General features: G+C 45.9%; 1 protein-coding gene across 7 annotated transcripts in view; it reads left to right on the forward strand.

Moving 5' to 3' along the window:
- The first annotated feature begins 550 nt into the window (after nt 1-550).
- Nucleotides 551-24,329, forward strand: part of RCBTB2 (RCC1 and BTB domain containing protein 2) — a 28,522-nt gene continuing 4,743 nt past the window's right edge. For 2 of the 7 annotated variants that reach the window (XM_082195706.1, XM_082195707.1), the window contains exons 1-11: nt 1,206-1,337; nt 4,165-4,290; nt 4,604-4,754; nt 7,541-7,707; nt 8,733-8,891; nt 11,358-11,465; nt 13,849-13,991; nt 16,057-16,247; nt 20,196-20,322; nt 20,439-20,578; nt 22,793-22,923. In XM_082195706.1, the coding sequence (XP_082051832.1) occupies nt 4,165-4,290; nt 4,604-4,754; nt 7,541-7,707; nt 8,733-8,891; nt 11,358-11,465; nt 13,849-13,991; nt 16,057-16,247; nt 20,196-20,322; nt 20,439-20,578; nt 22,793-22,923 (1,443 nt within the window). In that variant the 5' untranslated portion in view covers nt 1,206-1,337. Of the gene's footprint in view, nt 1,338-4,164; nt 4,291-4,603; nt 4,755-6,972; nt 6,995-7,540; nt 7,708-8,732; nt 8,892-11,357; nt 11,466-13,848; nt 13,992-16,056; nt 16,248-20,195; nt 20,323-20,438; nt 20,579-21,720; nt 21,742-22,792; nt 22,924-24,329 lie in introns of those variants that run through there. The other 5 variants (XR_014213047.1, XM_082195710.1, XM_082195708.1 and 2 more) reach the window with 5 other exon arrangements.

Consider the following 24,329-nt stretch of genomic DNA (forward strand, 5'->3'; position numbering starts at 1 on the left):
CGCGGCGGAGGCCCCAGAGCCCGGCGCGGGGAAGGGCTGCGCCGCCGCGGAAGAGCCCGGCGCCCGAGGGCGAGGCAGGCAGGCCGGGCGGCGGAGGGAGGGCGGCGAGGCGGTGGCGCCCCTGGGTGAGGCGGGGTCGCCCGGTGGACTCAGGCGGTGCGGGTGGTCCCTCGGCGGGGCGGGGCTGCGCGCAAACTGCGCGGCCGGGACGAGGCCTCCCTTGTCAGCGGCGCCTTCCTTCCGGCGCCCCCGAAAACGGCCCGTCCCCCCCCCCCGGGCGCAGGAGCAGGCCGAGAAAGCCCTTGATGGATGCCGCTCTTGGAAGCCGGCCAGGCGCTCAGCTCCGCGGGGAAAGGCGGCCGGAGGCGCCGCGCCAGACCGGCCCGCTCCCCCGGCTCGGGGCTCGGCCGTGATTCAGGCGGGGGGGAGCAGGAAAAGCGCCCCTCGGCTGGGAGAACCACGCTGCCTTCACAGGGAGCCCCCGCCGGCAGCAAGCTCTCCAGAGGTTATGGGGGGGGGGGAGAGGTAAAGGCCCCCTGGACGCTGAAGCCCAGGCCGAGGCGGCCGGCGCTGGTCCACAGACAGCTTTTCCATGTGGCCAGCAGGACTTCTGGCCTGGATCAGATACAAAATAAAAGAAGAGAATTTCAGCCGCTGCCTTGGCTGTCCGCCGGGTCCATAAGGCACAGAGTCAGAGCATGACTGTAGATTTCTGCAAGATGGTTTTGTCTATGCGCAGCAGTCAGGACAAAGAAGCTGTATCAAAAATGTTATTTGTACTATTTTATTCTTATGTTGGCATTGGTGTGTTTTATATGTGCATAAGTTTTATAAGTTGGTTTTGTAGATGAATATATTTTACCTTTTGTTTGTTCTTAGTATTGCTGGTTTGTGTCAACTGTAAGCCAGCCTGAGCTCTTGGAGGTGGGCAGGATAGAGAGGAATTTTGATGGGTCAGCTCATTATGTCTATGAACATCAGAACTGTTTAAGATGTTCATGCATCTGCTGAGAGGCACTGGTGGTGCACTAAAGAACTACAGCCAATTAGTTATCTGATGGTGCACAGAGCGTTCATTGAGAGAACACTGGAAATATGTTTGCCGCATAAAGCCACAGTCCTGTATGGACTTTAAAAACAGCATTTCAAAAACTACATGCACAGGGAATTGTTCACAGTTATAATGGGGAAAATGTCCCAGATGGTGGCTTTAATCTTGAGATGTTGTCAGACAGAGCTTCAGAGATTGCCCTAATCACAGCTTCCTCTTATTTTTCTAGGCTACAGAAATGGCATAGACTTTCATCTCTAAACTAAGACTTGTTGATGTTGAAAAGGTAAGATTGGTTCTTCACAGTAAAGCAGGGTGGTCCAACCCCAGACCAAGTGGGCCGCAAGAGTTCTGTGACACAGAACCTGTGAGCCACAAACTGAACTGAATTAAATTTCCATATCGTAAATTAAAGTGTTTGCAATAAATAGTATTGAATATACATTATTAATATATTTAATTGAAAATATATCATTAAAACACATTTAATATATTAAGTTATTACACAAAATACTATGCAAAAATTATTGTAGAGGACTATGAGCCACCTCCCCGTCCTCCCCTCCTCATAGGACCACCGATGCCACCACAGTACATGTGGCCATTATGGAAAGGCTAGAAGGGGAAGCAGCAGCAGCAGTGGCAGCTGCCCCACAGTTAACTTCACACACACGCCCCCCAGCAAGGGCGCTGTGAACAGTGTGGCCTGCAGCCCACCCCTTCCCTCATCTGACCTCAACTTCCACAACAAGCACAGACCATAGATAGGGGTGACAGAGCATCAACATGTGGAGGGCCACAGATTCCCCGTCACTGTTGTAAAGGTTACCTATTGAACTTGTGTACATTTCCTTAGGAGTAAGTCCCATTTATTTCAGTGGTTCTTACTCCAGAGTAATGGTGCCTTGGATTGCAGCCTGTGTGCCTATAGCTTACATGGTACACATGGTATACATGGCGTTCGAGCAGCAGCCTGAACGTCGTGTGTGAGCCCAAACAGCCAACTTGCCTGCCTGCCTTTTTTTTTTAAGCTGCACTGTCAGCTGCCCCTTGTGGCCGCGAAGGACACGCGACAGCTATACTTAGCTGTGTGCAGTGCAGCTAGGACCCTTGGAATGAGAAGGAGCCAGAGGATGGAGCCTGAGCAGCAGAAGCGTGAAGAGAACAGGCAGCTTGGGACATCCATTCCCCCTTCCATAGGCGCCGGCTCCATGGGGCCTGAGGGGGCTCGAGCCCCCTCAAAAAATTTTTTTGGGGGGCTCAGCCCCCCCAATAATCTCGGGCTCCCTTCCAGCAGAGTGCCGCCGCCGTCCCCCGCCTCCTCCCCACCTGCTCCCTTGCCAGCCAGCCAGCCAGCTGCGCGCCCTAGTCGGAGAGCCCCGGCCGTCCCCCGCGAGATTAGGGAATCCCCGGGGGCGGGGGCTCCTGCCTCGCTGCTTCGCAGCACCACCGCCACTGCCAAGGCACTGCCGGGGGGAATTTCCTTCCTCCTGGCGGTTTCAGCGGTTTAGGGCCGGAGCGGAGGGGGCTAGCCCCACGTTTCCCGCATATCAGCTGTTCCGGAGCTGATTAATAGGTGCAGCACGCTCTCCCCTATTCGCTCACGAGGGGGTGGCGCCACTTTATTTGCATATTCATGAGCTTATTTATTATTCATGAGCTTTCCCGCCCCCCCCAATATTTTTTATAAGTCCGCGTCCCTGCCCCCTTCCCCCTCCCAAAGGCTGCCTCAGTGAAGGATGGATGCCGTGCCGCGAACCTCAAGCCTAGGCTCACCAGCCGCGCTCTCTGCACTTAACTGAGCCACCCTGGATTCAAAGATGAAAATCGCCAAGAAACCACCCGTCACAGAGCTATGAGTGAAGTCTACTGTGGTGTGAGTCATATACAAGGAACCTTGGTTGTTGTACAGCACCAAGGGGAAGAGGGGAAATGCCACCCTTCACAGGCCATAGCAATTCGGTCTCTAGTATGCCTACATAACAGGGAGTCCATGAGAGAATTGCTCTCTGAGTATACTTGTGCTGCTGCAGTCCCAACAGAACTACAGGAACAAAAATCCCAGACTTCAGTCTCTGTTTTGTGAATCTTCTTCTCAGCCCAAAAAGGAACTCTAAATTATATGTAATGTGTTTATAAGAACCTCATTCAATGGGCTGTGGGTTGGACTACCCTGCAATAAAGTGCCGTGATGTTTTGTAGGGTTGAAAATGAATGCTTTTCTCTCTGTGTGTTGACTGACATGCAATAAACAGGAGCTGGCTCCCAAGGAGTCGATTTTATGGACAAAGCAATTACCATGATACCTCGGGTTACAAACACTTTGGGTTACAAACACTTCAGGTTACAAACTCCGCTAACCGGAAGTAGTACCTCAAGTTGAGAACTTTGCCCCAGGATGAGAATGGAAATTGCGCAGCAGTGGCGCAGCGGCAACAGGAGGCCCCATTAGCGAAAGCTAATTAGCGAAATTAATTAATTAGCGAAAGTTAAGAATGGTTTCGGGTTAAGAACAGACCTCCCGGAACGAATTAAGTTCGTAACCCAAGGTACCACTGTGTTGCTAAAGGAGAACCTACAAATCATAGTACAGTGGTACCTCGGTTGTTGAACGTAATCTGTTCCGGAAGACCGTTCAACTTCCAAAATGTTCGGCAACTGAGGCGCAATGGGCGGTTGGCAAGTTCCATTGAGAAAATGGAGACACGCACTTCGGAAGCCATTCGACTTCTGAGGCGTGTTCAAGAACAGAAGCATTCACTTCTGGGTTTTCGGTGTTCGAAAACTGAAATGTTCGGCTTCTGAAGCGTTCAACAACCGAGGTAACACTGTAGCAGATACATGTATTAAAAAAAAATATAAAGTGGGAGAAAGTAGTTTTAAAGTGATATGTGTAGTTGGGATTAGGTTCATAATTTGCTGTCCTATTTGTTTTTCATTTGTCATTTAGTTGCCTTTTCTTAATTTATATTCACATTTATCTTTAGTGAAATGGGCAGGACAGCTGTTTCAAAACAATGTAATACTTGTGGTGATTTTTTTGAAAAACAATATGAAAAGAAGCATTTAACCTATTTAGACTGATCTACAATATATTGTTTTTATTGGAACAGATGTTGGATGTTGGGAAATGGCCAATATTTGCTCTCCGCTCTCAAGAGGAGTTGAAGTTAATTCGCCAGGCCTGTGTATTTGGCAGTGCAGGCAATGAAGTACTTTATGCAACTGAAAATGATGAGGTAACTTTTGCAGATATAACAATTAATAACTGGTAGCCTCTACATCATGTTTGTCTTAGCACACATTGGATTAAGATTTCCAGGGCACAATAAATGTTACACTAGGAGTGGATGTCAACTTGCCTTGCACAATTTTTTACTGTGCCAAAACAATTATCCTTGCTGCAGAATTCTGATTTTCTTTAACAAAGATACAGTTCTGATTAAAATATCTGACAAAATCTTAAAAAACACTAACTATTTTATTAAACTTTCAGTCTGAAATACTATGATAGTAAATATTTTCTGTACTAACAGTATCACTGTGTGACAGGTTTTTGCGCTTGGCACTAACTGCAGTGGTTGTTTGGGAATCGGTGACACACAGAGCAGCATTGAACCTCGAAGGTTAGATACTTTATGTGGCAAAAAACTAGCCTGCCTCAGCTATGGAAGTGGCCCCCATGTTGTTGCTGCTACCACTGGTATGTTGTGTGCTTTTCAATGTGGTTAGTCTACTCTGTTAGTCTACTTTGACAGGGATATTTAATTTTTAACTGTAAGAGAAAAGCAGTATCTACTCTTTACACTGATAAGGAAGAACATATTAAGTTTTCGATTGTGGGGTGATTATTGAATCTAGTCCCTTATTTTTTCATGGGCATACTTGTGTTACCACCTGGATGGTCCAGATCTTGGGACTCTTATGATAATAAATGAAAATGGTCTATGTTAATGATGTTTGCACTATTAGTGATTCAAAAGCAGATAACGAAGGAACAGTCATATTTTGCTGGTGAAGCCAAGCTCATATTCAGAAACACCAAGGGACAACATGTAGAAACACTAAGGAAAGAGCAAGGCTTTCCTAACTCTTAGAATATATCCATGTTACACTTTCTGTGCTCTTGATTCAGTGCTCTCAAGCCTGTAAAGGCTACGGGGCCCGTTCCTCATGAACTGCAAGAAGATCAAACCTATCCATTCTGAAGGAAATCAGCCCTGAGTGCTCACTGGAAGGACAGATCCTGAAGCTTAGGCTCCAATACTTTAGCCACCTCATGAGAAGAGAAAACTCCCTGGAAAAGACCCTGATGTTGGGAAGGATTGAGGGCACAAGGAGAAGGGGACGACAGAGGATGAGATGGTTGGACAGTGTTCTTGAAGCTACGAACATGAGTCTGACCAAGCTGCGGGAGGCAGTGGGAGACAGGAGTGCCTGGCATGCTCTGGTCCATGGGGTCACGAAGAGTCGGACACAACTAAACAAGTAAAGCAAAGGGTGCAAAATTGGTTACATTATGCCCAAATTAATGAGGTTTTTAAGCAAGACAAAAAAATAGGATTCCAGGTGGAAAAATCGAAACTTGAGACAGAGTTGCTAGAACCAAAGACCAAGGTAATTTCGAGAATGTATAACTTGCTGCTTAAATGGAACACTCAGGATGAAATAGTTAAAACAGCCATGATAAAATGGGCTCAAGACATTGGTTACAATATCATGTCAGAAGACTGGGAAAAGTTATGGACCACCGGTATGAAGTTTACGGCATGTAATGCCTTGAAAGAAAACATTATGAAAATGGTATACAGGTGGTACATGACCCCAGTCAAACTCGCTAAGATATACCATTTGTCTGATAATAAATGTTGGAAATGTAAGGAGGCTGAAGGGACATTCTTTCACCTCTGGTGGACGTGCCCAAGATTGAAGGCCTTTTGGGAAATGATCTATAATGAGTTAAAGAAGGTGTTTAAGTACACCTTTCCCAAGAAACCAGAGGCCTTTCTTCTGGGCATTGTCGGCCAGAAGGTGTTAAAAAAGGATAGAACTTTCTTTATGTATGCTACAACTGCAGCAAGAATTCTTATTGCCAAGTATTGGAAGACCCAAGATTTGCCCACACTGGAGGAGTGGCAGACGCAACTGATGAACTACATGGAACTGGCTGAGATGACTGCAAGAATCCGGGACCTGGGAGAAGAGGCAATGGAGGAGGATTGGAAAAAATTCAAAGACTATTTGCAAAAGTATTATAAGTTGTATGAAACATAAGATGTCGTATGATTTAGAACGTTAGCCCCAGCAATGAAGTTTAATTATTTAGGAAATTGTTAACATTCGGGAAAGAACCAAAGTTTAAATGGGTTAAATGATATCAGGTTATATTTTTAGAGTAAACGGAGAACAAGAGATTTAAACTTAAATTGCAATTGAAAATATAAAGAAAAACACGAAATAAGGGTATAATTTGCTGATGACTTTATTATCAAGAATGCACTATGCGGGAGACGTGGGGAAGTCCGATGGAAATCTGAAATAAGTTATTGAAATGGATGTTATTTTCTGTTCTTTTTTCTTTTCTTTTCTTTTATTCTGTCTTTTCCTATTTGTAATTTGGAAAAATGTAATAAAAATTATTATAAAAAAAAAAACAAGTAAAGCAAAGTTGAAAAGCTTTTTGTAGTTGCTGCCTCCAATCCCAGACCGAACTTGTTTCAGCAGGCCTTTCCTTGTTGATTCAGTTCTACAAGGTTGGGTCGTAGAGAGGATGTGAATTTGGATCAATGCACTGTAGAGATAAATGGGATAGCTGATTGGGGTCTGTTTTTTGTTTTTTTTAGCAATGAGAGATTGCAACACTAAACCTAAAAGATCTGCCTCATGTGTCCCATTGCAGGATAAAGTTCCAGTAGGAGAGAATATTATACTTTGAGATGCATAGTAAGCTTGGAGATTTTACTTTGCCAAAAAGAGGAGGGGGTTATATAACTTCGTACATTCTCCTCAAGATTTAAATTGTTTCATTTGTTGGCTTGACAATATATGGAATGCTAATAGAGCACAACCCATCCCTTTCACTTTTTTTGAACCATTATTGTCTCCATTAATGCTTGCTGATGCTTGAAGTGACATTTGCCCTTAATCGTGTTCTATGTGTTGTTGTTGTTTAGTCGTTTAGTCGTGTCCGACTCTTTGTGACTCCATGGACCAGAGCACGCCAGGCACTCCTGTCTTCCACTGCCTCCCGCAGTTTGGTCAAACTCATGCTGGTAGCTTCGAGAACACTGTCCCAACCATCTCGTCCTCTGTCATCCCCTTCTCCTTGTGCCCTCCATCTTTCCCAACATCAGGTTCTACATAGTGGTTAAATCACAGCAGAGGACAATATATGGAACAAAAAGCTTCAGCCATTGTTTATTTTTTCTCTTTAGTTGGGAAAAAGATAGCTTGTAACGTTTTCAAAGTTATTTTCTTTTTATATTGTAGAAGGAGAAGTATATACGTGGGGACATAATGCTTATAGTCAACTGGGAAATGGAACAACCAACCATGGTTTAGTTCCTTGCCAAATCTCCACCAACTTGTTAAACAAAAAAGTGATTGAAGTTGCCTGTGGCTCACATCATTCAATGGTTTTAACATCTGATGGAGAGGTAAGAAAATCTATCAGAATCTTGTTCAAGTAATTTTATATCTGAAACAAAAAGGGGCAAGCACTCTGGATTGGATAAAACTGGGGTGTAAATTGTATGCTGATAGCCATCTGAAAGTTCACTGGGCTACATTGGTAGCCCTTTTAGGCTACATAACCACTGCAAAAATAATGTCTCTTTCCTTAGTTTCTGAGATTAGACAAGGGTTGTGTGTTGTTTTTAAATGTACTATATTATATTATTGTTAATATCTGCTCTGGGAATCCCAGATATGGTGGGATACTAGCACAGATGCATGAATACTCACATTGCTGTCCTAGTAATTGTTTCCACAAACGAGAGCCAATCTTATCTAGTATCAAGAAATCAAAAATGAAAGAACTCTTTTTGAGATGTAACTTCCAAATAACATTTGATTCTATTTGTTTGTTTTTGGGGTGATTTCTTCACAGACCTATCAGTGACATGAATTTTCCAGAAAATGTTGAGTCACAAAAATTTCCATTGGCCTAAATCAACTGAGATTTAATTTAGCATTTGTCTTTGACATAAGTGTAATCTTAAACATGTTTATTGGAAGTGAGTACCATTGAATTAAGGGACGCAGGTGGTGCTGTGGGTTAAACCACAGAGCCTAGGGTTTGCTGATCAGAAGGTCGGTGGTTCGAATCCCCACGATGGGGTGAGCTCCCGTTGCTCGGTCCCTGCTCCTGCCCACCTAGCAGTTCGAAAGCACGTCAAAGTGCAAGTAGATAAATAGGTACCGCTCTGACAGGAGGGTAAACGGTGTTTCCGTGCGCTGCTGTGGTTCGCCAGAAGTGGCTTAGTCATGCTGGCCACATGACCCGGAAGCTGTACGCCGGCTCCCTCGGCCAGTAAAGTGAGATGAGCACCTCAACCCCAGAGGCGTCCACGACTGGACCTAACGGTCAGGGGTCTCTTTACCTTTACCATTGAATTAAATGGACCTGGCATTTCTCTCAATATGGGATTATAACCGTATAATATAGTTTGTTTCTTTACAGGTTTATACATGGGGCTACAACAATTCAGGGCAAGTTGGATCTGGCTCAACAGCCAACCAGCCAATTCCACGGAGAGTCACCAGCTGCTTACAAAGCAAGATTGCAATTAACATTGCTTGTGGCCAGATGTGCTCAATGGCAGTGGTAGAAAATGGGGAGGTAAGAGAATTCATCAGAATTAAAAAGGCCGTTTTTCTTTATGGTGTGTAATCTTGTGGTTTAAGTTGTTGACTGCGTCTCCCTACAGTAGACAATGCTGCTAATTAAGGCAGATCTTTAAGTATAATAAGTCTGGTTAGATAGATTCTGACCGAATATTCTCTCCTGGTGTCTGGAGAACAACTGTCTCTTAACACTCAGAATAGTTCTCCCTCCTGTCATTAAGGCTTAATTTCTGATTTCACAAGGGTAAACTCCTCCCTCCAAGCTGGGCACAGTTTTGAGCATAGAAGCTTGTGAGTCCTTCTTGTCCTCTGTGCCTCCTCTTACAAAGCGTTTGAATGAAAATCTATTGTGCTGCAAGGAAGAGTGTTTCAGAAGGGCTGAGGAGAGGCCCCTGGAGAAGATAATTGGGTATCCATTCTCCCTCCCCCCATGCTAGGCAGTGCAAGCATGTCGCAGTACGGTTGTGCGACAGAGCTGTCGGAATGCTCTGCCCCCATCTTCACAAGGAAGCACCAATCTCAGTTACTAGAGACTCTGCCTTGGAGGTGCCCAAGAGGCAGTGCAGATGGCAGGCCAGTCTGCCCATGAGGCGAACTGAAGCAGCCGTCTCAGGTAGCAGAATCTGGCCCCCGGGGTCACACAATGACAGCTTCTGGTGAGATCTCACTGGAAGCTGCTTCTGTCACCTTTACCATTTCACCTTAGGTGACAAAATGGAGCAAAGGAGCAATTCTGTATTGGAAGTTTGGAGTGTTAGGTCTGTGTGTGGACAGAGTGCAGGCTCTGTTTTTTATGCTCCTCATGAAGTCTGTTAACAGCTGTCCAGAGACTGTCAACAGGCTGAAAGTTGAATCCGGAAAACAGATTTGATGGTTAAACTGGGGGATAGGATGTTTGTCAGTACCAGATTGGTAGCTACATAGATTTGGGCTACCTTCCATCACAACTTTGAAATGTTCTTCCAAGGGAACCTCTCTGACTGGGTCCTTTCTGAGCAGTCCAAGTTAGTGAAGGCTTTTTTGTTCCCTTGAGCTTTTACTAACTGCAAATCCACCTCCCCATGTCTTCATTTACTCTGTGGGCCAGATCCAACAAAATAGTTGCAGCAGCTGGAGGCAGCATGAGGACTCCCACTAAAAGGGTGAGGCTTCCCCACCTCCCCACACATTCCCTCCCCCAAATCAGCTCTGGGGTGCATGTGTCACGTCAACATGTGGAGGGAGCGGAGATTGGAGATTGTTCTGTCTGGCAAGAAATGCTTGCGCTGATGGAACAATTGAGTGCCACCCCTCCACTGCTGCTTGCATGGTAGGGTAGAGGAAATGTCACCCCTGGCCATCATCCTCTTTGCCCTAAAAATCAAATTTGTGGGTGAAAGGGAGTCGTAAAACTGCAGATTTTGTTTAGGTCTAATTTAGGGGCAATTCGTCAGGTAATTTCCCATCCGCCACGCATAAGCATTAAAGGGCATGATAAGTTGAAAGCTGCTGAAGGGGGCAGAGGCTGAAGAAAGAACTGTGAGCGGAGCAGGGTCCTTTTTCCTTCCTTGAGACCCCCTGGGAGACTCACCAAACGTTCTGCACCAGGAACTGGGTGTGGACCAAGGGACCGGTTACATTATGTTGCACTTTTATAAGCTACGTGACTTTGTTGCTTAGTTTGATCTTTTAACGTGGTCATTTATGTATTGTAGTATTCTAAGTTTTCTATCTTCACTTTTATTTTTATTGATTATAGTCTAGTAATGATTTATTGTTATTGTTTGAGAGTGCATTTCTGTTTAATTATTATTTGCTGATATGTAGGGAGTAAATTTAATAATGTAATATACCCTAAATGGATCATTGCATATTGCTTTATTTTACATAAGTTGTTCATTTTAAGGTCACATTCCTTATCATGGCTTATTTACATTGGATTGGATTGTTATATGATGTGTGATCTTTGATGTATATTTTGTTGTCGTCTCTACAGCTTATAACCTGCCTTATAGAAAGGCGGCATACAAATTAGAAGTGAGATGAAAAGAAAAGCCAGGGGCTTTAGCTGCTCATGGGATCAGTTTAGGGGCAAATGCAGGAAACCATTGAACAGCGCTGCCTCTGCAACCTGAGAAGTCTAGCTAGTGTGTGCTCTAATGCTAAGGTTAGAAGGCAGCAGCTACCCAAGCAAATTGGGGCATTCAGATATTTCCCTGATCAAGCGGGTCATTTCATCACCCCTGTACACATAGATATATTGGACTGGCAGTATCTTTTCTTGTTAGATGCTTCTCAGGTGAATGCTGAGGTCCCATGGAGTACAGAACTGGTTCTAACACTTAAGGAAACGAAAGGGGTTTTCTCTCTCAAAAAAGTGTCATAGTGAATTACACAAAGGTTATAGGGGATTCTGTACTCCTGTTTCCCTCTTCTTTACTCTTATTCCTGCAAACTAACTGGAGTTATCTTCCTTTCTAAGGTTTACGTCTGGGGATACAATGGCAATGGTCAGCTTGGATTGGGCAATAGCGGCAATCAACCAACACCTTGCAGAATAGCAGCTCTGCAAGGCATCCGTGTGCAGCGGGTAGGTTTCATTTGTTGCCAGGCCTTTGTTAAAAGCTTATCCTACTGGGCTATGTACCGTATTTTTCGCCCCATAGGACGCACCGGCCCATAGGACGCACCTAGTTTTTTGGGGGGGAAATAAAGGGGAAAAAATTTATTCCCCCCCCTGGTGCGCTACGCTAATCCCGAAGCTTGGGGGGTGCGGAGCTCAGCGCGCCCCAAGCTTCTGGGTGCCGGCAAGCAGTTCGCTAGCCGTGGGAGAGCCATGCGGCTCTCCCAGGGCTAGCGGACCGCTGCGCTAATCCCGAAGCTTGGGGCATGCGGAGCTCAGCGCGCCCCAAGCTTCTGGGTGCTGGCAAGGTCTCCGCTACCCCTGGGAGAGCTGGGTCTCCCACAGCTAGCGGATAGCTTCCTGAAGCCTGGAGAGCGAGAGGGGTCGGTGCGCACTGACCCCCCTCGCTCTCCAGGCTTCAGCGAAAGCCTGCATTCGCCCCATAAGACGCACACACATTTCCCCTTCATTTTTGGAGGGGGAAAAGTGCGTCTTATAGGGCGAAAAATATGGTATTTCATCGTATATACTGATAGCAAGCCTGTCCTCCCAAGCGTGGATACTGATGCAGCCAAAACAGTGCTATCCCCATACAAGAGGGAAGGTGGCAACATGCCTGGGGGAAGCTGCAGGTTTACAGAAGCCCAAAATATATTTAGGAAAAACATTCAAAGGGGGAAGGACCCCAAAAACAGCTCTGTGCTCAGTTGGCATTTAGTGTTGATTGGCTTTTGTTGGGCTGAACTGGTGTGTGGGAGACAGAGAACGAGCAAAGTAGTTGGAAGAGGGTCTGCTTAACTGGAGTTTCAAAAAGGACCACTCTGCACTACCATATATCATCAAAGAAATTAATGTTTTATCAAAGATACTGTTGAAAGTGACTTGAGTTATCAGTACAATGCCATTATCCTGAAATGGATTTTCTAGATGGGTAAATATTAGGGACTGGGCAAGTATTCAACATGAGACAGCTGAAAATGGGAGCATCCCCAGAATCAACGGTAAAGCTCAAAACAGATTAAAACACAAGCTAACATCTACGTGTCTGGGTAGAGTACAATGCAGATACCTGACGGATGTCAATAGTCAGAGAGTTCCAAAGGGTGGGTGCTGCCATGCTAAAAGACTCATTTCTGATAAGTGCTGAATGAATAGTGTGTGGCACCTGTTACAGGGTCAGTTCTGCAGGCAGAAGTTGTCAAGTGGGCATGTATGGGGAAGTGGATATGTGGAGGAACAAGGTTCAATTAGGTAGTATAGAAAGAAGGCAGAACGTAGGGGGTTCTCTCTCTCAGACAGGGTAGTTAAATGAGATTTGCTGAACGCTTCAGAATGCTTGGCATGTTCTGAAAAGATGATTTGCAGTTGCACAGGTAGGATATAGGAAGAAAAACCAGCCGCCTTGAAAGAATCAGAATTGCAGAGTTGGAAGGGAACCTGAGGGTCATCCAACATGTGCTTCAAAGCCTCCAGATGAAGATTGTTCTACAGCCGAACAGCTCTTAGTGTCAGAAAATTCTTCCTGATCTTTAGTCAGAATCTCCTTTCATCTAACTTGAAGCCATTGGTTTGGGTCCTACTCTCCAGAGCAGCAGAGAACGAGCTTGTTCCATCTTCCTTGTGACAGCCCTTCAAATATTGGAAGGTGGCTAGCATATCTCCTCTCAGCCTTCCCTGCTCTCCTGCAGAAATAAAAAGACTCAAAAGAAAGGGGGGGGTGCAGACACACACTTCCTTGAGTGAAGGGTTTTTTTTTGGGGGGGGGGAGCTGGGGAGACTGTTGCAAGCTGCAAATATCCCATTCATTGGTCTAATAAAAAAGAAACCAAAATTTCAATGAGAAAAGACTTATTTCCCAATAACTTGGGATGAATTAGCCTTATTTCAGTTTTGGTTTTTTGCCTGTTCCATAAAGTAAGTTAATCTGAGCAATGCTGGCCCAAGACACTTAACTGAGTATTTGTAGATGTGTTGTGATTGCAGGGACAACTGGTTTGAGATAGCCGACCTTCTGCCTTTTCTTGTTTCCTTGGCTGTTCCTAATCCTGCATAAGGTCATCTTCTGTCAGTTCTGAATTTACACATTGCCTAAGTGTCAATCTGTATTCACTCTATGTCCTGTCCCATGCAGACAGAAGACTCTATGATATGTTGGAAGCTGGTATTTCTAACAAACTCCGAGAGAGATCAGCTTCTCAAATTCTGTTTGTGAATCTTGAATGGTGATAAATGATTTAACTGTCTTTTGCATTCGGTTTTTAAAATAAAAAATGTTTTTAAAAGCTTTAATAAATCTTCTTGGATGTAAAATGCAAAAATGTAAGAATACAAAGGTGCTTTTCTTTTCTAGGTTGCCTGTGGCTATGCACATACCTTAGTGCTAACGGACGAAGGTCAGTTGTATGCCTGGGGAGCAAATTCCTATGGCCAGTTAGGCACTGGGAATAGAGGGAACCAGTCCTACCCTGCACCTGTTCCTGTGGATAAAGACAGGTAGGATCCTGCTAATAATCACACAATAAGCAGAATTTGTAGCCTGTACTGCAGCAACTGGGGGATTTTTTCCCTTAGACATTATCCATAAGTAAGGAAGATAGTAAAATTATTAGACTGTTCACATTTCTGAATATAAAGCCTATAGATCTATACAAAGGTGCTTTGGCAATAAAAGAATAATTGGAAAAGAGCAACTTGGTAGCTGGAAATGGCAGTATCTTTTCCTCAGTCTTCTTGGAAACAGTAGCTTATTTTTGTGTGCGCTTTTAAGCTGTTGTTTCCCAGGATGAGAAGTGCAAGGCTTTAAGAGTGTGGATAATACAGCTGCACTTACAGCTTATCAAGCTAGGACTACGCATTACTAGTCCACTTCCCATTTCCAAATGCTGGCTGCTCCTTCTCTGCTTCCCTGCCAGAATGAGGAGGAGACATCTGCAGAAGAGAAGCAGTGGGCAGAGGAATCCCCTTGTCTGCCAGGATATCCTTCCCGGTTGCCTGCCAGTCTCCCTTCCCAATGCTGTGCTGCAGTAGAGAAGAAGCAGTTTGCCTATTGGAAATGTGAGGTGCTTGGTAAACCCAGACAAGAGGTGTTGGCTGAAGACTTTCCTTTTTCCATAATTTGCTTCTAATACCATATTTAACAAATGAGATCTTAATTTGTACTTGGATAAGGATCACAGTTATCAGCTGCCTTTGGGCACTTCCTGTGTGCTTTTATAATCACATCCAGGAGAGAGATGTTCTGCTTTCAGGCAGGTGTGCTGTGGTTTGTGTAGACAAATATAATATAAGCCACACCTGCAAATAAGCCGCACCTTTAAAATTCAGACACTCACATAGGACCTTCACCGCCTTCGTTGGTTCTGATTTGAAAGAGAGATAGAGCTGGGTATCATCTGCATATTGATGGACAATTGGAAAGAAAAAGAAACTGCAGCGGGGGCGGCTGGACAAGGAGAGACATTCTGCTGGGGGCGCTCAGCTCACCTCAAACCACACCAGGTGGGGTGGGACAGCGGGGGCTGCTGCGCCGCCACCATGCAATCCCCCTTTGCCTGCCCCGCTCCTGGCACCAGGCAGGCACCCCCCTGCTCCATTAACAGTGGCGGGGCAGGCAGAGGGGAACTGCATGGTGGCACTTGCCATCCCACCGCCTGCCACTCCTGGGCACCCCCTCCCAAGGCAGCGGAGGCGGGAAACGGCAGGAGCTTGCCAGGGCTCCAGCAGGAGCTAGAGTTAAGGGGGGGGGCGTGTTCACGGCATGTCTGTTTCAGCCAATTTTTGTAAGGTCGCGAATGTAAGTCGCACTTTAACTTTTCATGGTTGGAATTTGAAAAAATAAATACCAATACGGTATTTATTTCATAAAATTTATACAATGCTTGATTGTAAAAAAATCTCCCAAGTGGTTTATGGTATTGAAATAAGCTCTCTTACAGTCTCAGATGGCATCACTGGGTGGGTTGCATCACTCACCTGACCTCCCTGGGGCTAAGACACTGCTGCATCTTGGGATGGAGGAGGCACATGGGGGAGTGAGGTCAGTGTGGTACAAGCACAGTGTCAGTATCAGTCCAGCACTCCTTGCCACTGCTTCACCTGTCCCTGTCCTGGTATGCAGCAGCAATTCAGCCAGAGTGAGGTCAGGTGAGCACCACAGCTCCTCCAGGCTGTCTACTTCTGCTGTCTTCATAACCCATGATTTAAAGTTGGCTTCTTTAAAACAAAGCATGATTTGGTAGAAAGGCTGTGTGTGTGTGTGTGTGTCATATGTCAGGTTTAGAGAAAACAACAACCTGCAGCCTGACCAAAGATTTTGAGGACAAGGGGGCAGAGTCTAAAGAGAGTTTGTTTATAACTGATACATGTGCCTAGAAATGCAAGTCTGGCCATCAGAATGACAGCCGAGGCAAGGGATAGGAAAGGGCGTTAGGTTACAAATATGCATTTTATCCACCGAAGTGGTCCTGGAACAATGGCCACCTGCAGCTAGGACTTCTGAGCTTTGTCACTGCATGTTGTCCTTATGCCACTGTTTTTTTATGTTTGCTTTTAAATATAGAGTCGTAGAGATTGCTGCATGTCACTCTGCTCACACTTCTGCTGCTAAAACCCAGGGTGGCCAAGTGTACATGTGGGGTCAGTGCCGGGGACAGTCTCTCACTCTGCCGCATCTCACCCACTTTGTCTGCACGGATGATGTGTTTGCTTGTTTTGCTACTCCTGCAGTGACTTGGCGTCTCCTCTCAGTGGGTGAGCTTCAGACAATTTTTTTCTGTTTGCATTGCTGTATCTTACTTAGTTCTTGAAGATATGTAAATAGCATTCTTTTCAGTGGTATAGTTTGGATCACAGCTTGGTGGAAGAAATAAGCCCCGCGTCCTTGTCAGGGTTGGCTCTATCTCCTCTGACATGGCTTCTCTTTAGGTGAAAGGCAGGCCTTCTGCCATACTGGTCCTAAGGGGCACCTGCCCCCTTAACTTGGACTGCTGAAGGCTCCTTTCCGTCTGGTGTTCTGCTGAACGTGCTCTTAAATCTTCCCAGGAGGAGAGGAAAGCTCCAAACACCGCTGCTGTGATAGTGGTTGGAAAGCAGCTGAATGGCAGAGGCCTGACCATTCTGAGAGCTGTGGAAAGCCCTTCCCTATCTGTGTTGCAGGTCTGAGCAACTGCAGAACCACAAAGGAGAATTTGCAAGAAGCTCAGCCGTAGGCCAGGAGTAGAGAGCCTGGAGCCAAAATGCACAGGCCCACAAGCCTGTCTCTGACGCCTGGGATTCCCCCCAGGCAACACTGCTGCCTGCACATCACCCTAGAGCAGCCTTTCTCAACCTTGGGTCCCTGTGTGTTGTTGGACTACAACCCCCATCATTCCTAGCAGCATGGCCAGTCAGGGATTATGCCATTCAATAACATCATGGGGTCCGAGGTGAGAAAGGCTGTCCTGGAGTTTTCCTGCCTGGCTGGAATATGTCCCTGGCTGGAGGACAGAGTGTGCCTGGCTGGAGGACAGAGATGGGGTGTCAGTGTGTGTAGAAATTAGCCTCCTGTACATCAGTAAAATTTACAACATTAGTTGGCCTGCCCCCTTTTGCTGGTAGCCCTGCCCACCCCCAGTGTGTCAGCTCTGGCAGGTTGCCTCTTCCGTCAGATCTGCTGCTCCGTTCATATGGCACCGTATGTCTGCAGTGACATCATCAGTCAGAGTGAGAAACAGAATATCCTGGGATATGGTTAGCTTCCTACTACGTTCTAACCAAACTTCCAACCGGAAGTAGAAAAGAAAGAGAAGCAGCCTGGTGAACTGTCACCATCCAGCTCCCACAGCGCTTCTGCAGAACCATCTTGCCCCAAGAGAAGCAGCCACAAGCGCTTTTCCTTTTCCCATTTTGTTGTAATTTTTAAAAAGTAATCCTTATCATTGTAAAAATATTTTGTGAACTGATTGAGGTCAGCTTGAAGAACAATATATGTGTTGCATAGTCGAATGCCTCCTACTGCTCAGAAGGCAGGAAACGCAATCCTAAAATTCCTGTCGGTCTCTCAGTTTCTTTCCTGCCTTCGCTCAGGGTCTGCTGATTCTCCACCGATTCTCCTACAAGCTCAGCTCATTCTGCCTCCTATTTCTGTCTCCTCTTTAGCCTAGTTTAGCCCTTGCCTTCTGTCTTTTACTGCTCTCCTCTTTGCTTTTCCTTTGCTTAAAAAAAGCACATGTTTATTTGCCCAGCTCCCTGGTGCAGCTTTCCCTTTTTACTTTGCCTCCTTTTTCCCCTGTCCCAATGCCTCCATCTTGGAAAGGATCAACCCATAAGACTTCTGGCAGCAGCAAACGCTTCCAAGTCCTTAGGAAAATGGGCATATCCCATGGTAGCAGTTGGCAAATGCCTCTGTGCTTTATCTTCCTAGACTGGTGAGCTAACATTTGGGGCAGTCAGGTTGCTGTAGCTGCAAGGAGCAATTTATTGCCAGTCCCACTCGATTGCCCTCCACATCAGACAGTCTTGGCCTTGCTGCCCAAAGGGAAACTGTTTCCCTCAATGACCCACCAATCTCTGGGTATGCAACAAAGCGGGCACCATCTTGAGTAAAACAGTCAGTTATGAACACAGGCCATCAGATGGTGCCTGGAACCTGCCTCAGGCAGAATGCCTCTGACTCTGTTGGGGAAGCCTCTGTACAGGCCGAGGTTTAGACCACCCATGCCCCTTATTGGAGGTTCCACCCATTGCCAATTGGAAGGTTGGCGGTTCAAATCCGCATGATGGGGTGAGCTCCCGTTGCTGTGTCCCAGCTTCTGCCAACCTAGCAGTTCAAAAGCATACCAGTGCAAGTAGATAAATAGGCATTGCTGTAGCAGGAAGGTAAACAGTGTTTCCGTGCACTCTGGTTTCCGTCACGGTGTTCTGTTGCACCAGAAGGGGTTTAGTCCTGCTGGCCACATGATCCGGAAAAGCTGTTTGTGGCCAAACACCGGCTTCCTTGGCCTGAAAGCGAGATGAGCGCCGTAACCCCATTGTCGGCTTTGACTGGGCTTAACTGTCCAGGGGTCCTTTACCTTACCTTTAACAAGCTGAGACAATGTCAGCACAGCAAATCTCCTGAGCAGGTATACGACCCCCCCCCCCGGCACATCCCTCCTGTTTCTTAAGTTCCAGCTTTCTGTTTAAAATTAGACTGTTTTCAGGGGGGGGGGGAATCAATTTGCTGACATTTCATGCTATTTGATTTCCTTTTTCTTTCACCCATAACACTGGCATAAAGAATACCAGGAGTGGGGGCTTTGCAGGCTCTGACCCACCTAGATAAAGAGATGGGGGGGGCCTTTCCTTGCCCTCATAGCTATGGGCCATTTTTTTTTGTTAAAACTGTTGATATTGTTTCACCCCATAGCTTTGTGGGGAAGGCTGTCCCAGTCTAGGTTTTCTAGGTGGTTTGGAGGCTGCATGGCTAGTTCATTTGAGGCTAAGCATCTCCCTTTGCCCCTCAGTGGCTGCAGGTACCTCAAGCACATTTTCCTTGAATGCTGTAACTGTGTGGGGCAGATACTGGTGCTGCTCCTGCTCCTACTTAGAGCAGGCACTTGGCCAAGGCAGCATTGGGGCAAGGGGTGCTTCAAAAGGTCCCCCCCCCCAGTTTCTGAACTGCTCCCCCCCCCCGGGTTGTGATTGACCTTTGGGGTTGTGCTGGAAGCCTCCAACTCCATCCAGAGAGCGAGTGTTACATGGGCACCCCAGACTCCACAGCACTGTGGCATTGCAAGAGTCCCGCCACTTAGCCTGCGTTTGTGGAAATGAGGCACAGAAGAGACTGTGGTGTCTTTAGGATATATGGTTTATTTGCATACACACATACACAACATGAGCTTATGATGGAGGGGCTCACAGCAGTACATGGTTATTTTTCTCCCATGGCTGTCGCCTTCAATTTAAACTGCTATTATGCTTTTTCCTCTAGCTTATATCAGGCAAGCTCCAAACCTGAAACTCCACCCTTGAAATTCTTGCACTGTCTTCTGCTAATTACCCAGAACCCAAGGGATAGGGGGAAAAACCATAGTGGCAGTTTGTGAGCGACATCAAGTTGAAAAGCAGGGGGGCGGAGCTCAGAGCATCGTGGGCTTGCAGTTTAAATCCAAGGCAACAGACTAGGGCCATAACCCCAGAAGGGATGGAGTCATTTTCCTTCTTTGCTCAATGCAGTTCTGTGTTAGCACTTTGGTTTTGTATTTATAATCAGATCCATCATAGCTGGTATCCAGCTCAGCCAGGGCTCAGAACTGGCGGCAGAGCTGGAGGAACTGCCCTGCAGGCCCTTGGTCCCTTAACCGCCTGCCCCTGGCCAGGGACGGGAGCCTTAGACCCCTGGTTGCGCTGGAGTCTGCTCCATGCTGCTCTTCATCTTTTTAGGTTGGGGTCTGGGTGTAAACTGGGAACTTCAGCTGCTTATGTGACAAATGAGGATGTGGTTACCACCTCGATCACAAGCCAAGATAGATAATTCCTGTTACGCAGAGAACTCCTGATGTGCCCAGACTAGGTGTCATGCTGAAAGGCTGTCCCCTCTCTCCCTTGGTTGCCGGCACTCTTGTCAGTTTCCTTTTCCTTGAAATGCTCTTGCCTGCTTCTTTTGCATTGGTTCATGTGAACAGAGGGCTGGAGGGAGAGGCAGTGTGTTTTAAATGTATTCATTGGTGTCTTGTTTAGAGGCTGACGACCACTTAACAGTAGCTCAGTCAATAAAGAAGGAATTTGACAGTCCAGATAATGCAGATGTGAGATTTCAAGTGGATGGAAAATACATTCATGTTCATAAAGTCCTTCTCAAAATTAGGTATGGAACTAATATTCCCACCCTTTTTTCTGCCTTTTTGTTGTTCTGTTTTACAACCAGAATCAAACTGCTTGCCAGTGATGTAACTTATTTTCCTTTTGTATGTGATTCTTCAGGTGTGAGCACTTCCGTTCAGTACTAAACAACAATAATGATGAAATTATAGAAATAAGTGAATTCTCATATCCCGTTTACCGAGCCTTTCTGGAATACCTGTACACGGACAGCATCAGTCTTCCTCCTGAAGATGCAGTAGGTAATTGGAAGAAATGGGATCATTTAGAAGAGCTGAGGTTCATTTCAGCAGAAATGTAAAGTAGTTGAATGTATTGAAAAGCATGTGATACTCTTTAATACTTCATATATTTTGAGAACAGCCCTTTTTTATTTTGATTATTCATTTGTTTATATAGGTGTCCCCCCCCCATTTATATGTGATCGATTTGCGCACCATCATGTATACACGTGGCATTGGGAAATAATTTAATTTAAACTTGGAAATGGTGTGAGAGAGCTAGAGAGTCCTTGTAGCTGGAGCCGGAAGAGGACATCAGTGAAGACAGAGGCAGCCCTGAAGAGACCTGAGGCACGGCAGGGCTTTTTTCAGCTGCTTAACTTCCCTGCCTAACAGCTGATGCGTGGGGTAGCGCAGCAGCTGCCAGCCCCAGATCTTCAACTCCAGATATTTTAGTCTGGATTGCGGAGAGAGTGGGAGAGAGCTAGAGAGCAGGAAAAAAGGGGGTTTGGGAGCTTTTTAGAGGGTGCTCCCCACTTCACATGATTTCAGTTATGCACATGGGGTCCTGGAGCATAACCCCCCACGCAAGTGGTAGGATGCTTGTACATTGAATTTCAGAATGGAATCTGCTGCACTAACTTTCCACTTCCAGCATGCAGCATCCTTACTGTGTATTTGAGAATTCATGGGTCAGTACATTGGATGCATTTATGAGTCAATGCACTAGAGAAATCAACATGTATTTGTCCAACTTGTTGCCTCTGAGAAAGGCCTTAATTAGCGGTAAAGTGGATAAATTATAATTTTGTGTACATGTAGTTGGATAGACCTGTAGGTGTCACAGTACATTTTGAATAAATGATAAAATAAGCAAAACCTGCGTTGGATTCCTTTGGAGGCCCCCTTAGTTCAGCACTCATACAGCCTTCCAAGATGTATCTGGTTGGATTTTATGTGATGTAAGCGGGACATGGCAGAAAGAGCAATTGCCTGATGATAATCTGGTCATCCGTGGTATTTTCCCCCAATAAAACAGGGTGTGAATTCTGGTTTTGCTTTTAACAAATGTCCAGTCTTGTTTTAAAGTTCTCTAAGCAAGTGATCCTGGCTTATTGGAAGGAGCTGAGCAGTAGACCTTAAGTAGCCTTATCTTTTATTAGCTTTAGCAGTACAGAATTCCTGCCCTCCAGGTGAGGGAGACAGAGGGCCACCTGCCCCAGGTGGGCTGTTCAACTAACCTGCAGGTAATCTCAGAGGCTTTGCCCCTATTTGATTATTTTCAGCATCTCTAATTTTCCTAATGTACCATTTGCATACTTGAGCAAAATTAAATCACTGCTTCTCCCCAGGCTGCAGTTTTGATAAAAAATGATCACATAATTGCTCAATTGATAATATGACCTTTGACATTGAAGGCCCAATAGTATTTCACATCTTCCGTAAAAGAAGAAGTGAAATCTCAATTATTTCCCTTTTCATTTTCAAAAAGGAACACTGCATAAGCATTACATCACATAACTCCCCACAACACAGAATCTATATAACGGGAACATGCAATTCATAGCAGTTGCCAGACTCTGTTTGGGGTGAGGGGTGCAGGCCATTGTCATGCAAGTCAGTGTGAAGAATAGGGAATGAGGAAACGGTTGCTTTCACAACACATACAGTCCGCCTTCCTTTTTCTGCTAGAGGCTCTTAGGCCTCAGGAATCAGGATGGGGGTTGCTCAGTCCTGACTGATCCCAGGCAGACCAAGCCAAGCTTGTCCTGCCTGCAACCTCAGATCTTCACCCACTGAGTAGGAAGGTCTGAAGGGGGCAAGTGTTGCACATTCAGCTGAATGCCTGGACAACCAGGATTCCCGATCCAGTGGGAAACTGGAAGCATGTTAAATAGTGCGCCCAAGAAGCAGCCGTGCAGCTTGTTAAGCTATAAAGCTGCGGTCTACCCATTTTGATCCAAGAAATCCAGGACTATAGCAAATGCATTTTCCTGCCTTATTCCCCTTCTGGGCAGTTATATTAAGATCCAGAGTTTCTGTTTCGGGGAAACCTCAGAAAAATAGGGATGAGTTAAAATTGTGGAATGCGAATAGCAAGCATGTTGTATGTGCAAATCATCCCTAAATGTTTGGGTGTTTGTGTGCCACTGAAAATATGAACTCTTCAATGTTTCCTTTCCTTCTAACCTGTGTAGCCACGTATTTCCCCTGGCCCCTCTTTTCTCCCGGCAGGTCTGCTGGACCTCGCAACCTTCTACCGAGAAAATAGACTGAAAAAGCTTTGCCAGCAAACAATCAAGCAGGGAATTTCCGAGGAGAATGCCATCGCCCTTCTTTCTGCCGCAGTCAAGTATGAAGCAAAGGTAGGAATGAGGCTTAATAGTTTCCTGCAGAGATGCTTGTGATGTTTGAGTGGTATTGGAAATAATCTGGTAACTAAGAGACTAAGCTGGGAAACCCCGCCAGATGGGCGGGGTATAAAGAATAAGATGATTATTATTAAAATTTAAATGATGATTATGAATCAGGAGGGGCCCAGTTTGAATTTTGCTTTTGTAATATACCTTCCAGGTGGCTGTCAGGGGTGCTTCCCAGTCCAAGGAATACACATGGCAGAGTTAACTCTTTGGTCACCTCTACAGCTCATGCCTCTACAGCACATGCCTCTAGTGTCTAGGCAGCTGTTCCCAGGTCTGGACTCTATGGAGCAGTTATAGCAACTGCAGAGCGCACTGCCTCCACCAGGTTCTGCCCCTTCTCCCCACAGCCTCTGCCCTTCCCCCTTCCATCCTCTCCTGGTTCTGGGAGACAGTGGGGCAGGGGAGGGCGGGAAGCAATTGCCTGTTCTTCCTCCAGCTCTGAAGCTTCTCCTGCCTCTGATTCCTACCTCCTGGTTGGTACAGGTACCCACAAACCACTGCACTCCTCTCCCCAGTCAGATGGCAGCCCCCCTTCCAGCAGTGCACACTTATCTGCGTCCTGCCAGGGGCAAAGGGCCATTTTCTGAGCCTCAGCTTCCCATCTACAGTCTGGAGAGCATAATCCTGGCCTGTCTTCCTTGGCTGTTCTAAGACACTGTGTCTGTGTCTGTTCTACAAGACACAGGATGCAAAGAAGTTTGAACATTTGAAAGTACAGCACAAATATTAATCTGAAGGTCACAGTTTTTTCTGGTTTACAAGATATCAAATAGCTATCCGAAAGGTTAGAGAGCTTCCCCTCTTCCTTCCAGACTTGCTTTCGTGGATGTCTTCATGGGACCAGGCACTAGTGACCTGCCCTTTCTGTTCATACCACAACAGATTGTCTGCACTGAAATATACTATATTGAGGAAAGGAAAATAATGAAGGAAATCCATAGCTTAGCCACAAAGCTGCATTTTCAGCAGAACTTGTACACTTTAAAATATCTTGAACGCTCCCTTTGTGAGAGCTGTTTTTGTGTATTCATGGTGCATGGTACATGATTATTGAAGAACTTTAAGTGATGATTCTAGAATAGTAAGGGTTGGATATATACTTACTCTCCTTAACTAAGGGATGGACTTCCATTTACAGAAAGGAGCAAGTTCCTTCTTTCTGCATGGAGGCACTTTTCACCCATTCCCCCATCTTCCTGCTGCTCCCAGCTCAACCTTCTTTGCTGTTCTGAATGCCCCCCCAAACTTCTGGGGGAATGGACAGTCAGAGAAACTCACTTTTCTCCTGCCTTTTAGTAGGAAGAGTTCTGGTCCTGGGTGGCCAAGATCCAGCCTTCATAGTTCTGTTG

This window comes from Podarcis vaucheri (assembly GCF_965113315.1).
Source record: "Podarcis vaucheri genome assembly, chromosome: 1".
In the NCBI taxonomy this organism is placed as follows: Eukaryota; Metazoa; Chordata; class Lepidosauria; order Squamata; family Lacertidae; genus Podarcis; species Podarcis vaucheri.